Below are 15,928 nucleotides of genomic sequence, written 5' to 3'. Positions count from 1 at the left end.
TGGATACAGGGAGTGTTATATAATTTTGTGGATTTTCAAATGTTCATTTTAGCAGCCCCATGTTTTTAAAAGCACTCCTATTTCTAACAGTTTCACATATGCTGACTTTGACTCTATGATCTATATACACGTACACATACAGATGTTAAAAGGAGCATCTGTGTGGGCCAATTTCTCAAAAGCACAGTGAATTTCATGATTATCTCTAAGGAGGAGGTCAGAAATACACCACCTAGAGCTGCAGACCACCAATCTGGTCTGGGCCATCTGCAGCTCTTTGGAGCATCCCACTGTTGATGGAAAGACCTCTGTCTGGTGCCCACTGTGGTACTCAGTACTGGGTACTTCCTTAGTACAGTAGCCTGTGATGCCGTTATAGCTATGTCCAGATTTTCACAGCATGCAAGGCTATTTTGCCCCCGTTCATGCAACACACGATTTATAAAGATTATCTCAGAGGGCCAGAACTGGGAAGCTCGGGACCTGGAATCTACCTAGATCTGCCCATAACTACCCTGGGACCCTGGGCAAATCACTTCACCATCCTTCACCTTGAGCTTCCTCACCTATAAATGAGAGAATTACAGCAGATTTTTTTCAAAGGTTCCGTATACCCCTAACAATCTGTATTTATAATGAAAACTCAAATTAAACATAGAAATCATTCTATGACCCAGTAATTTTACATATATATAAGTGTGTGTGTGTGTGATTTATGTACACAAACACACATAGAGACAGACAGACAGAGACAGAGAGGCAAAGAGGGATCCAAACCTTGGGACGCCAGAATAAATAGAACCTATCAAGAAACAGCCACACTTTTGTCAGTGGAGAAAAGTAAAATGAGTATGCCACATTTTTCTGTGCCCTATGAAAAGATTCCTTCTGCCCCTCCTCTAGCTACCACCCCCTAGGGATAGTGGATATTCCCTTTTGTCCTGATGCAGTAGACCCTGGCTTTGTTATAATGTGATGTGACGCCTGTGACTGATTTTGGGTCCAGTTGATTTAAGACTTTCACACCAGCAGCTCTAGGTATTAAAATTTTCATAATCATGGAGATTTATTCTTCTGGTGCTATTTGGTTGGCATGTCATAGATTTGCAATTAAAACAAACAGACAAACTTCTATATTGAGTTAGATGCCTAGGTAATATGCTTCCACTTTACATCAAAAATGTTATGTCTTATATATTGAACATACTCTCAGCAGGTATTCCAATAGTTATGGAGGAAGGGTCAGACATTGGTTAGGAAGGAACAGTGTTCTTACATTTCCCACAACTTGTTATGTTGTCCACCCGGATCAAGTTAGAATCTAGTCTTCAAGACAGGGCTTTTCTTGGATAGGTTTTAGGTTGTTTTCTTATCTCAATCTCTCCAAATGACAGCTGTGAAGAGTGTAGAACAACTGGAATCTAGGTGGAACCAGTGTCTAAAGAGTTTTTTTTTTTTAATGAGTTTTCTGAGATCATCTTCTCCATTCATTCATCGACTCAACAAATATTTATTGAGCTCCTGGTACATGTCAGGCACTGTTGTAGGCACTGGGGATTCAGGGGTGAACAAAAATGGGCCAGGCCATGGTCCTCATAGAGCTTGCCTTCTAGTGATTTCTTAGAATAACTCATAGGATTGAAAAGACACCCAGGTGCTTATGATGACAGAGATGATGACTGACAAGCTCTTTCAGAAGGCCTTCCATGATCTTCCATGACTCTCCTATCTAAGCCAAGTGCCTTCCTCTGTGCTCCCAGGACGCCCTGAGCACATCTTAGCTGCTTGGGGCAGCCATTGTTCCAACAGCTTGTGTTCGTATCCCAGCTCTGCCACTCACCACCTGGGGCAAGTTCACTCAACCCTTCTGAGCTTAATAACAGTAGCTAATCCTTACTGAGCACCTACTATGTGCCAGGCACTCTGCTAAGTGTGTTACATAAATCATCTCATTGAGTCCTCCCACCAACCCTAACAAGATAGATCCTATTGCTATTACTTTTCTCTGACAAGAAAACTGAAGCCCAGCAAAGTTCAATAGTCAAGGTCAGTCATGTGGTTAATAAGTGACAGAGCCCAGGAAGTCTGCCTGGAACATAGTAAGGGCCCAATAAATATTAGCCTCCTCAGGGCGAGGAGTAGGGGCAGGCCAGTGAGGTGGGTCACGAAGAGTGCAGCGTCAGATCCTGTCTTTATTTAAAATGTTGATGTTTTATTCATCATAGGGTTTTTTGTATTTATGCTGATTTTTAAAAACATTGCATTAAGATATTATTTGTCTTGATTACTGAGTTTGGGGCACCCACTTGAATTTTGTACCCAAGGCGAGTCTCTCTCTAACCTCACTCTAGTCCCAGTATCATTAGTATTACCATTAGCATCACCTTTGAAGGGGGATTACCTGTATTTGTTGATCGCCCCTGGTAAACTCAGAGATGTTTACAAATTGTCTTGTGTCCATAAAGCCTAGTAAAGAGTTGGCACAGAGTAGGTTCAATAAATATCTGTTGCACCAAACTTTCTGCTCCGCAATTATTCAAAAGAAGAAGAATTTCCATTCAGGGAGAAGAAAGAAGTAGATGACCTCTTCAATCTCCATAAAGTCTAATTAGTCCAGTGTGTATCACTGTTGGCAGTAATACCGTTAATATTATTTACACATCAACCATGGCTATCAGGTATTGAGTATCTACCAGTACCAAACACTTGATGCACCTCATTGCAAATTCTCCCTGCAGAGCTGGAAACTGAGGCTCAGCAATGTAGAACCACTTGCCCAGAACCATACAGCTAGTGAGTGACAGTCAGCATCAAGCCCAGGTCTGTGTGAGTCCAGACCTGGCCTCTTTCCATTCCGCCATCTCTTTCTACTGCAGTTCACTGTCAGTGGTGGTGATGTGAAAAAGGCATGACCATGGTCAAAAAGAAGGGAGTGGGCAAGTGAAAAAGGTGGTAAAGGAATACAAAGAAAAGATATGCACACCCGAAGGGGAGGGGTGCTGCCGGGCCCTTCCATGTGACTGTGCAGGGCCATCCCTGCTGAGTGCAGCGATGTTGTTGGGGGGATTATCCCATCTGTGGTGTAGCCTTGACCTGTACCCACTTGAAGAAGCAAATCCAGGCCCTGCCTTTGTGTCCCAAATAAGGAAATGAGTCACCTGTTTGTCTTCCTGACCTGCCCCCTTTCAGGTGAATTGAGTTGTCCATCTGACCAGGTGGCAAGAAGTCCATACTGTTGGCCAGCTGGTGATGGGGACTCCAGACAAGAAACAGGGAAGCCAATAGCACTCAGCATCTTGTCCTTTGTCCCCCCAGATTACAATGGGTCAGCATAAGTGTTTAAGATCCTACTCTGATTTCCACCATAAATGACATGGTACTATTTTCTGAAGTGTATTCCTTAAAACATCAGTGCTATGGGATTCTGTGGTTAAGTCAGGGTGAGTAGGCTTTTCTCAGTATTTCGCAGAGCCTTCAAAAGGCTATTGTGGTGGTGAGTCTCTAGAGAGGTATATCACAGGCAGCATTTCTCATACCCACTCGGCCAGAGCACTCCTTTTCATGCAGCACCTCACCTCCTAAGGCTAGCATTATGTGGGATGCACTTCGGGAAACAGCATGTCAGAATCCTTTAAATGGTCTCTCATTAGGAAGTGCCAAGAGAGTGAAACCTTGGGAAATGATTCTTAAAGAATCAAAATGGTGATGTCTTTTTTTTTCCTTTCTCACTATAAATATGAAAATCATATAACTAGACTAAAGAAAGATTTTGAAAATAGAAATGTCACCCTATATTCACAACTTGAGAAGATTCCCTTCTTTTCCATATCTATACATCTCCAAATGTGTTTCCACATGCATGTGTATCCAGCACTTAAAATGTGTAGACACATGCTAAATGCATTGCATGTCGTCTCATTTAATCCTCACAATAGCTCTGAGTCAGCAAATAGGATCCCCAAGTTAGAGCTTAGGAAATTGAGGCTCAGAGGGTTTAAGTGACTTTCCAAAGTTGCAGAGCAAGGAAGTGACTGAACCATTATTTAAACAGAGTTATTTCTGACTCCATAGCCTATGTGTTTAAGCACTGAAATGGAGAAATAGTTATCTTCTAACCTCTACAAAAGTATGTGTCCTGAATTTACTACCAGGGAGTTTATCATATCTTGGATCATACAGGTCAGTTCTAAGTTGAATGATAAAAGAACATTCTGAAACTGTTCCCGCTTTTTATGTGTCCTTGCCTCCCTGCTCTGACTTTCAGTAAGAGTCACAGGGCTTCACATCAAGTAATCCCAAATGCGGGACCACACTGTTTTCTGTTTTATGGCTCGATAATCTCCTCCGTTGTAAATACATTCAGAAATGATTGTGGCTTTTTCTTGAAGCCTCAACATTTTTTTAAAGTGATTTATTTTGATAGCACTTTAGCCTCATGATTTCAAATATTAAGTTACTTGGTTGAGGTGGTCTTATATTTTCCCATAAATGTGTTTATGTCACCGCACAGACTGAGAAATTTCATTCCAGGGTTTGTTTTTTTTTCTTTTTTCATTTGATTTCATGCAGGAGGAGAACTGAATTCTTCGAACTTGTCAGTAAAGGAGAATATGATTGGAACATCAAAAACCATCGTGATATATTTCGGTAAGAAACAGCTCTTGTTTATGTGTTTCTTCATTATTTGATGATTTAGCCATGAATTTCCGACAGTGCTAAAAGCACACAAGTAGTTTTTAAAGTAACAAAGCTTACATTCAAAACGTTCAGAAATTAGTTGAATAATTAGAGAATGTGTCTTTTCGTTTTCTAATTTATTTTATTTTGCCTCCTCTCCATAAATTTGCCTTCAAAATTAGAAAATGATGTTTGAATTGGTCCCGTTTCAGCAGGCATGCAAATTGCAGGAGACGGGGGATCTTTGAACCTCCAGAAACAGTTACACAGAACAAAGGAAAGTGAGAGTTAAGTTTGGGGTTTTTTTAGAGACAATAGACATGGTAGATAGAAAACCAGTCAAAAGATTTTGGTGCTGGAAATAATAAATCTGTTCTAGACTTTTCACAGGACTTCTTTCCAGTTGTTTAGAAAAGACAGCAGCAAACCATCATTTTTATGTGGCACATTTTAGCCACGTGATCGCAGCCACTCCAGCTGGTTAGGCACTATTCCTCTTTCTCTCATACCCTGTCCTTCCACTGTCCCCATTTCACCCATCCCCAGACTTTCTGGTGTCTTAGTCCTGTTCCAGATTTATTAAGCATTTCTGGGAAAGCTTGTGAGCTTTCTGGGCTTCTGGGCGCAGTGTGTCTGCTCCACAGCCAGGCGACCACTGGCATCGCCCCCAGTGGGATCCCTACCCCAGCCCTGGCCCGCATGCGTGTGCAAGACCTCCGTCTCCATCTGAGAACACAGAGCCCTGCCTGCCGCTTCCCTCTTCTCACTCTCTCACCAGAGGGCGCTCTACTTCTCCCCTCTCTGCATTACTATTTCTCTGTGTTAGCTTTTTTTTTTTTTTTGAGGAATTAAAGACAACTGTGCTTGTCTTACAAATCAAGATCTGTTATCTTTACAGACCTTTTCTGCATCCTTTCCGGTGGGGTGGCAGGGGCGGGGGGCTGGTGATGGGTGAGGGTGGGAAGGACCCTTCCTGTCTTCAACGCTAGCATCTCCGCTCGTATCCTATTCCAGTCCCTCCACCTCCCCACCCCACCCCGACCCCTGACCTTGCTGTGTCAATTATACTCCTTTGGCTTGCATTTTCAAAAGGTGACTTCCCCCCACCCCCACCCCCAGCATGACCTTTCTAAGCCTAAAAAATATGCTTCCATCTCCTTGGTAAAAAAAAAAAAAAAAAAAAAATCCCTAAAATCTGCCTCCTTCTTAAAGTCCAATTGTAGTTTTCTTCTCTCCTTCAATTCCACACTTCACTCACACTCCTTCTAACGTCTTACAAGGCAATTTCTTTCTTTTTAAATCATTTTTAATTCCACAAGTAACGATAGGAACATATTTTTCTGAAACAAAGTAAAACATTACAGATAACCCCCCAGTTCTTTGAGCATCATTCCCAATTCCCATACTGTGCATAGCTTTGCTCTGTTAGCAATTCCTTGTTTCTTTTCAGACTATTGTCAGAGCATTTCCATACATGTGTACCCATGGGAAACATACTATTTAGTGTAGATTTGTTTGTTTGTTCTTTTTAACATAAATTATATATTTACATGTCAATCTGAACTCACTTGTTCACTCAGCTGTATGCCTTGGAATTCTTTCCATGTCCATACCAGTATCATCTTTGATTGTTGCATAGTATTCCAAAGTATGAAGTTACCACAGAGTATTTAGTATTTAGAGTGAATTCCTCCACTGAGGAATTTAGTTGCTGAAATGTAATTTCTGTGCGTTTTGAAAGTCACCAGTCACCTCCTAAGGATCAGATCCTACAGGCTTTGTTCTCTTCAGCTTCCTTCATCTCTTTGCAGCCCTAACTGTGTTGGCCTTTCCTTTCTTAAAACTCTTCCCTGCCTTGGCTTCCACAAAGCCCATGCTCTTCTGTATTTTCTACTTTCTTCTGACTTTTTCTTCTCCTATTTGTGTTTCTCTAGTCCTTCCTCCTCCCCACTGCCCCCTAAATGTAATCGTCCCTCAAGGAATTCTTCTTTTGTTCCTCAGCATCCTCACAAATGGTCCCACCGGGTTTCTTGGGTCTGGCCTCCCTCCTGAGCACAACTTGTAAAATACCAGCACTCGTTCCATGTCTCCACCTGAGTGTTTTCCCACAGATGTTTTCAAATTCTTCGGCAGGGAACCCCATATGTAAGAAAATCGTATTTAGAAGCACGGTACATAAAGCAGAGGTGAGATGCTTCAGGAACTCTCCTCTTCCCCCAGCTCTGCCCTCCCCCCCACCCCCGCAGTTTCACAGCTGGACTCTGACCATGTGCATGTTGAGGGCAGCTGGCAGGGCTTGGGGGGAGCACTGGCTTAGAGAATTTTGAAATAGTAATAAAACCAACTAAAAGTTGGTCTGCTTTTTATCATCACCATGTGTCTGCAATCTAAACAATGTCAACAATGAGACACTCCTCCCAGAGAAAAATCTTTTGTTGAAATAAATTCTAAACAACGGCTGAGATTACTGTTGAGTATCAAAATAATTGCTATGAAAGCTTCAAATTAGCACATTATTACTTATCCTTTCATTGTGCATCTATCGTACATGTAAGTTAATTCCAAGAACGCCCAGTTATTCCGTCAGCCCCTGGCACAGGTGGACTCCGGACACATTTTCAAGAGTAAGTTGCTAACGGTTTGGAACTTTCTGCACTCACTCCAGATGCAGTTTGTGTCTCCAACCTCTGAGACCGTCACCTTTCTGCTTTTAAACCGTATATTCAGAATAAACAATGATAGCTCGGTGATGTTAAAGATAAAGAAACAGAACTTGAGTTACTTCCGTTCTGTCATTTTATGTTGACCATTTGGGGTCTGTATTTGTGTTCAAAATTTAAAACAGTGAAACAGAGTGCAGACTGCGAGGTGTAATCTTTTTGTATGGTAAGCATGAAATTCAGTTCATACGTGTAATATTTTACTGAATTTGGATATATCTTTTAAATTACAGTGTATTCCTTTTGAGCTGTTAATGCTTTTAAAACTAGAGAAAAACAAGAAAATAATGATTATCGCAAGATAGTTATTCAAATAATTTTGGCTCCTGGAGAGGCATGATAACAAAGCTGCTGCAAGTCTCAGATACCCTAGGAACACACCGTCCCCTTCCCGCCCCACAGAGGACATTCCTGACCGTTCATTCCTGCCGTCGCACTAAGCAGATTGCACCACCTGACTCTAAAATGCACTAGAGTTGTGCCGATCTCAGGACTCAAACAGTTGCTACAAACTCCCTCCCTGCTCTCATATTTTAGAGAAGGCCTTTCAAGTACAGAGGCTTGATCTAAACAATAAGGTAAAACTGCCCATTCGCCTTCTGCTCATTCTTCCTGGGCAAGCCCCCAGCCCTATCCTTGGCTTTCTTTCCCTTCTCCCCCCCTTGGTTTTCTGCCCTTATCAATGTATGCTTTCCTACTGTCTCTCTGCTTCCATTCTCTACTTCTTTAAACTATTTCCACATCTACTACCTAAAGTTCTCTCCTTGAAGCTCTGGCCAGGTTCCCCCTGGTTCCCCAACCTTCATCGACTCCCCACGCCAATTGGATAAAGGTTTCAGACACTCCACCATCCTCCCTCCCAGCCTTTTTCAGTCTTCCTTCTCTGTACAGACTTTCTGCTCCACTGCAGAGTATTCATTGAAAGTAGAGGCTCTTCTGTCAGACTGTATGGATCCCAATCCTAGCTTTGATAGCTCCTAGCAGTGTAACCTCAGGCAAGGTACCCGACCTCTCTGATCCAGGAATGCAAAGCACTATTTGCTTTGTAAAATGGAGATAATAATAGTATCCCTGCCTCATATAGAGACTATGTAAATCACCCTCTAAGGCCTCCGCAACAAATGGTAGCTATTAGAATTCTCATCATCAGAGCACCTAGCAGATACTCAATAAACTTGTTGATTGACTGATTAATGTTGATATGAATTTGAGAAGTAAGTTTCAAATTATCAAGCAGATGGAACTTAAGTAATTATCCAACTATGGTACAAGTAGGCAACCTCACAGAGATTATTTCCTGTCCGGGAGAGAGACTACAAAGTCTAATGCACTACCTACAGTCATGTCCCTCTCTGGTACCAGCAGAACCTAAAATGAGAATCACTGGAGTTTAGCAAGAGGGGCTCTGGCAGCTTTGCGATAAGCACGGAATCCTGAATCCTTTACGCACTTTGGGAAAGTTACTTAATCTCTCCATGCTGCCATTGACCTCTCTATAAAATAGAAATAACAGCATCTTGTGATGAGGAGTCATTTAGTTAGTAGTTAGTTAGGTAGTTGGTAACGCACTTAGTACAGAGGCAGGTACCTGTAAGCACTGTAGAAGTGCTTGTCACAAAAGATGAAGCACGAAGAATAGACTGGTGTGTCTCTTTGCACAGGGCTTAGCACAGGAGTGTTTGGAATTAGACGGTGCCTGATTCCTAGAGGGCTGCTCATGCTGGCGCTGCCTGGTTGTGCTTTGAATGACCTATTGTTATCTGCCAGTCTGCCTTGTTCCCTGGAGGGTTTCCTGGAGAAGTTACACAAACCCTACCACCCTCCAGGCATGCTCTACCATCTGGGAAGCAGACATGTTTCCAAGGCAGTAGAATCTGGCAGGGTATGAAATGTTAACACCTGACATCAGGGCAGCCCTCTGACCTTCGACAACACACCGCTTTCTTCCAAAAGGAGTTAGCCAAGATGTGGTTTACCAGCTCAGATCCTTCGTTAGTTTTCATCACGCGCTGCTGGTTTTAGTAAAAGAAAGCAGATTTTGGACAAAGAGTGTGCCTGATTTTTCCCTTCTCACCACATCCAATTAGAAGCACAAGAGCTATCTACAATTTGAATTGTTCCCCCTTTTTTTTATATCCAGGTTTCAATGTGGATTCTAGATTTCTAAACCAATAGAAATCTGCCCCTCAAAAATCTGATTCAGATATTTCCTGTGCTTTCTTATGGGCTCAAATTAATGAAAGCTGTAGCTGAATATGTTTCTTCTTCGTAATGCTTATAAAACATGGTTGTAGCCAGGTAGTAAACTGGAGTCAAACTGCGTGGTTCTCCCCCATACATCTTAAATGCAGGAGACACACATACACTATTGATACTGTGTATAAAATAGACAACTGATGGGACCATACTGTATAGCCCAGGGAACTCTACTTAATGCACTGTGGTGTCCTAAGTGGGAGGGGATATACGTATATGTATGGCTGATTCATTTTGCTGTGCAGTAGAAGCTAACACAGCATTGTAAAGCAACTGTACTCCAATAAAAATTAAAAAAAAAAAAAAAGAAAGAAAGAAAATTCAGGAGCCCCTAACGGGGCATGTGGTTTGCCTTTTTGGTGTGGGTTTTCTTGCGTCCCTATCAATCAGTGATACATTGGTAAACAGGTTTATGAGCTATGTATAGAGTATAATATACTGATTCCCTTGCTGAGAGTTAAAAATAAAAAGCATCATCCATTACAAATTATTTTAAGTAGAGCTTGCTTGGTTCAGGTATAGAGAAAGCAGTGCTTGGCTTTCCTTGATCTGCCGCAGGCAAAACAAAAGGGCCACCGAGAGTGTGTGCGAGCTTTGTCTTCCGAAGTAGTGCGGCCGCATGATGGAGGTGCTAAACATGGGTCTATAAACAGTGCTGCCCTTGTTGAGGAAAAGAAGATGTAAGCTGGCCGTGGTCCCATTTTATTTATGTATGTATCTAGGACGGGTTTGTTTAGGAATGCAACAAAAGATTATTCAGGCTGTTTTGTTTGGTTCTGTTTTTCAGATCAATGTTAATGACAGCCTGTGACCTTGGAGCCGTGACCAAACCGTGGGAGATCTCCAGACAGGCGAGTGGTGATTAATGGCAGGGCTCAGCCGAGGAGGGACTGGGGGGGACAGTATTCCCAGAGCCCTGTCTACCAGGCACTGAAACCTGAGTCAATTTGCATCAGTATTAACGTGGTGTAAAAAATAGCAGGAGGTTTAGAGCGACAGTTTATTGCCCAGCCTTTCTTTATCGTGCTTCCACTGAGAAATAATATTTCTGACACTGTAAGATATTTTTTAATGCACTAAATCCAAATAACACCTTGACCATTTCTTAAGGCAGGAGTTTCATACACAGTGTTCTTGAATAGGTAACCATGTTTTAGTACAAGGTCCAGTTTTTCACATCTGAAGAAAAAAAAAAGGATAAAAAGGAATTTCTATTTTTCTTTTTCTTTAAAGTCTATTTAGAGATCAGAGGGCTCTTTGGCCAAAATGTGCAGTATCTAATTTAATTTGTATCCCAAATTTAATGCCTTTACCACCTATCTGGTTTTACTGCCCAAAAGTGTTAGTTCTAGAGCTAGAATAGTTTTTAATCCCATAACTACCCAACTAAAGATCCTTTATTACCTTGATGGTATTTGGTTAATAGCTCTTTTGGTTTTATGAGGCACCTACTGGATGGGCTTCGGGGTCTAAAATGATAACTTGGTATCCTGAGACTTGACATTTAAGGGAACATAAGATACATTCATATAACAATAAAAAACAAATATTTATTGACTAAATAACCAATGTTAAGTGACTGCTTTATAAGTATTATATCATTTAATCCTCAAAAATCCTCTGAGGTGGGTATTGTGACTGTAGTGGGCTGAATAATGGCAACCCAAAGATATCAGGTCCTAATCCCTGGAACCTGTAAATGGTTTTTCCTTAGAAGGAAAAAGGGTCTTTGCAGATGTGATTATGTTATGGACCATCTTTATCATTATCATCATCATTATCTGGATTACCCAGGTAGGCCTTAAATTCAATCACAAGTTCAATCATAAGAGAGAGGCACAGGGGGGTGGCACATTCAGAAGAGGAGAAGGTGTGTGAAGACAAGGCAGAGATTGGAGTGATGTGGCCACAGGCAGAAGGATGCTGGCAGCCGCCAGAAACTGGAAGAGGCAAAGTACAGATTCTCCCCTAGAGCCTCCAGAGGGAGCATGGCCCTACCAACACCTTGATTTCTGTCCAGTGAACGGATATTGAACTCCTGGCTTCCAGAACTTTGAGAGAATACATTTCTGTTGCTTTAAGCCACCAAATTTGTGGTAATTTATGACAGCACTAGGAAACTACTACAGTGATTATTCCTATTTCACCAATGGGAAAAATGAGGCTTAGAAAGGATACGTAGCCTGAGGCATATAGCTGGTAAGTGGTGGAGGAGGAATTCAAATCCTAGCAGATGAGGTTCCAAAGCCTTCATTCTTAGTGTTTTATGCTTTCTTACACAGGAGGCACTAATCAGCATTTTTAAATGATGCAAGTGTGTTGGCAGAATGGGCTATGTTATCACTAAGCTCAAAATCTCAGTGTTTTAAGCTAACACATCACCTGGAGGCATGTGCCTCTGGGCTTGGCTGGCGCCTCTGTCATCATCCTGGACTGGGGCTGAGGGAGCAGCTACTGTCTGGATCATTCCAGCAGAGGTCCGGGTGGGTCTTACACTGGAAGTTAAATGCTGTCCTGCCCCTGCAATTCATTGGCCAGAACTTGGTCACATGACCCCACCCAGCCAGGAAGTGCCCATCTTTCCATGTGCCCAGAAAGTAGAAAGCCAGAAATAGTTGGTGAAAACATGACTACCACTGTTTGCCCTTCTAATCACCACAAGTGTGATTCACTCTCCTTCCTCCAGGCAAAATATACTCACCCCCCCCCTCCCTCCAAGGGAGTTGACCCAAATATCCCATCAGTCATGATATTAAGCTGGAAGTCCAGGATCTCTGGGTGATAGTGTGCTAATCTCTACAGCAGGTCTGTAAAGATTAAACTAAAGATGAACTAAAGACCCACACACACCCAAAATGCAGCATATAACACCCACTCCACAAAATACTCATTATGACAATCCCATTTAGAAAGGGAAGAGATGGCAATATTTGGCAGTTAGGGGTCCACAGCAATTCCAAAGTCCCACTGGGCATTCTCTGGGAGGGCCTTCTACTCTGTGGTGGGCCTTGATTCTCAGGGAGATGCTGCCCAATTCAATATTTTCCATGGCCTTTAGATCCACCCTAGGAAATTATTCCTTTTCCATTATCCTCCTTGGCTAGATTTAAAGGCCAAGCAGCTTTCTCAGCCTCCTTCCTCCCTAAAGAAGTTTAAAGACCCAAGGCTTGTCTTAAGTTTTAAATAGTCAAAGGCTTGTGGAGTTTTCTGGCACATTTAGTCACCTTCTTAGGTCTTTGATTCCAGTCATTTCCATTTGCTAATAACCACATCCACAGTTAGATTCTATACAACCTTCTTAGATCTACTGTATTTCTTTGCTTCCTTATATTCAGGAACAAGGAAATACAGCATACATACATCTTTCTTCCTCTCTCAACAGTTAATTCCTAGTATTTGGGGCCTAGTATTGGCACCAGTGAGGAAACCATGTAGTTAAATCATTTTTCTGGGCCATTTTGTCTAACTAAAAGGATGTTGTGTGTGCCACCTAATTCATTCATAGTTGTGAACTATGTGTTACTGGCCACACCTTCAATTTGATTCTTGTTGCAAGGCTGAGTCTTGATCAGCCTTTGTCATTCAAAGTGTATCTCAATTTTTATTTTCACAGTTTGGGATTAAGAAGCAGCTTCATATTCTATCCCTACAAGATCCTGAATTTGTGACTTTCTCTATTCCCTTTCATTCCTAGTTATAGACCTGCCAACACTTTTCTGAGCTCACTTCTTACAATACCTAGCAAAACAGTCAACAGCAACCATCACACGCTATTAACTTTGTTTTCCAGTCTCTTCCCCTAAGGCTATAAATTCATTGGGTGCATTGTTTGCTTTATTTCCATGAGAACTGTACAAAATATTTTGCCACTGTGTAACATGGATCATCATCCTCATAGCTTCTAACCACCTCACTGTTTTATAAATACCTGGCCCCCAAGCCAATGGCACATATTGTAGGGTCTTTCCTTTCTTTCTTTTCTTCTTCCTTTCCCTTTCTCTCTCCCTTCCTTCCCTTCCTTTCTGTTTAATAGCACTACCTCACTTCCATACCAATCTTTGTTGGTCAAGGCTAAGCTAGGCTTTGCTGCAGTAACAAACATAATCTCAACTTTTAGTTGCTTAGCACAAATGAAAGTTTATGTCTTGTTCACATCACAGTTCAGTGCAGGTGATGCAGTTTTCCTATAGCCTCTCCTCCAATGAATAGCTCTCTTCCAATGCCTTGGTGTTCGTTTTAGTGCGACATGCTTGAAGTTACATAAAGCAGGTTATGGTGAAGGACTTGTGTGGTTGCATTGCTTATTTCTACATCTCTGCCCACCCTTCCCATCCCCAGTGTGGAAAGGCCTCCCTTACAGTACAGTTTGGGAATAAACTGCAGGGAATATGTAAGTGGCTCTTCCAGGTAGTGGGAAAAAGTGTAGTATTGACAGTGGCCCCTGTGATAGGGGTAGAAGGTAGTAGAGAGCAGGAGAAATTTAGGGGAACCGGGGGAAAATAAAGAAGATTAGAAAGGGGGTAGATGAGGGATGATCTGCCAGGGCCTTCAGGACCCCAGTGAAATGCATGTCACAACTAAAGGAGCAGCAGCCCACGTGGGAGCCAGAAAGTGACCAAAGTACTTGAAAGGAAAAAAGTTTCCGCACTGAGATTATAGAACGAAGAGACCCAATGGCCACTGTAGGTGGTCTTCTTGGTCACTGATATAAATATTATTTTATTTTTAGGATTTGAACTTCTGCTGACCAGTGCAGAAACTCATGAGGTCAGGGAAATAAAACACAAAACCATCTTTTTCCAAATGTTTCCATCAGAAATCTTGTCACAACTCTAAACTGTAGATCTCATTTGTGTTTGTATCTGAATTGAATAGGTTAGGTATTTTCAAAACGTTACTCACTTCCAATAGGATTTTAGGAAACAGTTAGACAAAAACAATAGAAACTTATTTTAAGAATAGAAATATATTTCCAATTTCCTGGATGTTGATTTTTTTTAAATTCCCTTTCAAAATGTGTTTTCATTGGTGTCTATTTCACTTTGCCTTCCTCACACACATGACTCTAAGCATGTGGGTTTCCCCAGTCAGCCCCCAAGGCCTGAGTAGCATGTCAATTTCCTTTTTTAATAAAAAATTCAATCAGGAGACACTTAATAGTCCTGATTGGGATTTTAAGTACAAATGAAACAGTGGTACAAGTTGAGCTGTGAAAGAAGCACAGGGGAAATACCCAAGACCACTTTAGAAAGCTCAAGGAAAAGGATTTTGTTTTAATTTCTTTGCTTTCCAGGGGCTACTGACCTCTGCAGGACTCCCACTTCGGGGTGACCTCATATGCATACGTGCATTCTTTAGTGCAAAAGATCCACCTCAGAGGATTCTGAGGGAGAGTTATGGGAACTGAATAATGAGGCCAGGTCCTTAGGGGACCATTTCTTCTCAAAAGGAAGGCCAGAGACCAATGAGAGAGGCCTGGAGTGCTAAAATGAAAGGCAGTGGCAGAGACTGGAGAGGGACAAGTGAACCAGGTCCTAGAAAGATTGAGTCAGTTCCAACTGGTTTTATGCTGTTGAATTTTTAAAATGTTTAAAATCTGAACTGGCCATTCTATTTTTTAATAAATGACTGCATACTTGCTACTCTCAGATGTGTGTGGGGGTGTTAGATGTTGTTGTTAAGTTTTGGCAATGGTTACCATTTATGGTTGACAAATCTCCTGAGAGATTTACTTTAGGTAAATTATCTTGATTCTCTGCACTTGACCAAAATTAAGCCACTCTAACCTTTGCCAGACCTAAAAACCTCATCTTTACAAGAGCCTGGAATAGAGAAAAATTAGTCTGGGGATCCAGACCTTCTTGCCATCAAGTTGTCTGGTATTTCTTTTCTGCTCTTCCAATATTTTGTAATCCAGCTAGTTCACCTCAGAGATATCCTAGTTGTACATCATAGTGTTGTTGAAAACACCTGTTCAGCACTTATCTGTTACCTCAGTTTGCTTCCCATAAAACTATCAGTAGAAGCACAGGGCTTGGGGAAGAAGAAAATCTCTGTAAGCTTGACCATGATCAGTAGTTTCTGACTATCCACACTAATGGATGAAAAGTAGAAAAATATGTGTCCTTACTTTGGAAAAAACCTCTGTGGTTTGGGGTAGAACAGCCATTCCATTGTGCAGTACCAACTAGAACCCACCATAAATAAACACTGTTATTTAGTACATGGGTTGAGACAGCCTGAAGACCAAATCACATTCTTCAGGCTATATCATA

The 15,928-nt window shown here is 41.7% G+C and overlaps 1 protein-coding gene across 1 annotated transcript in view; it reads left to right on the top strand.

The window, feature by feature from the left end:
* The window catches only part of PDE11A (phosphodiesterase 11A), a 449,383-nt gene that overhangs the window by 397,398 nt on the left and 36,057 nt on the right, over positions 1-15,928 (top strand). Inside the window, exons 16-17 of the mRNA XM_082630579.1 lie at positions 4,570-4,647; positions 10,441-10,504. Of these exons, the coding sequence (XP_082486705.1) occupies positions 4,570-4,647; positions 10,441-10,504 (142 nt within the window). The remainder of the gene's footprint in view (positions 1-4,569; positions 4,648-10,440; positions 10,505-15,928) is intronic.

The sequence above is a fragment of the Mesoplodon mirus genome, assembly GCF_964341445.2.
Source record: "Mesoplodon mirus genome assembly, chromosome: 8".
NCBI classification, from domain to species: domain Eukaryota; kingdom Metazoa; phylum Chordata; class Mammalia; order Artiodactyla; family Ziphiidae; genus Mesoplodon; species Mesoplodon mirus.
Note: the sequence above shows the minus strand (reverse complement) of the source record. Positions and strands in the feature narration are given on the sequence as shown.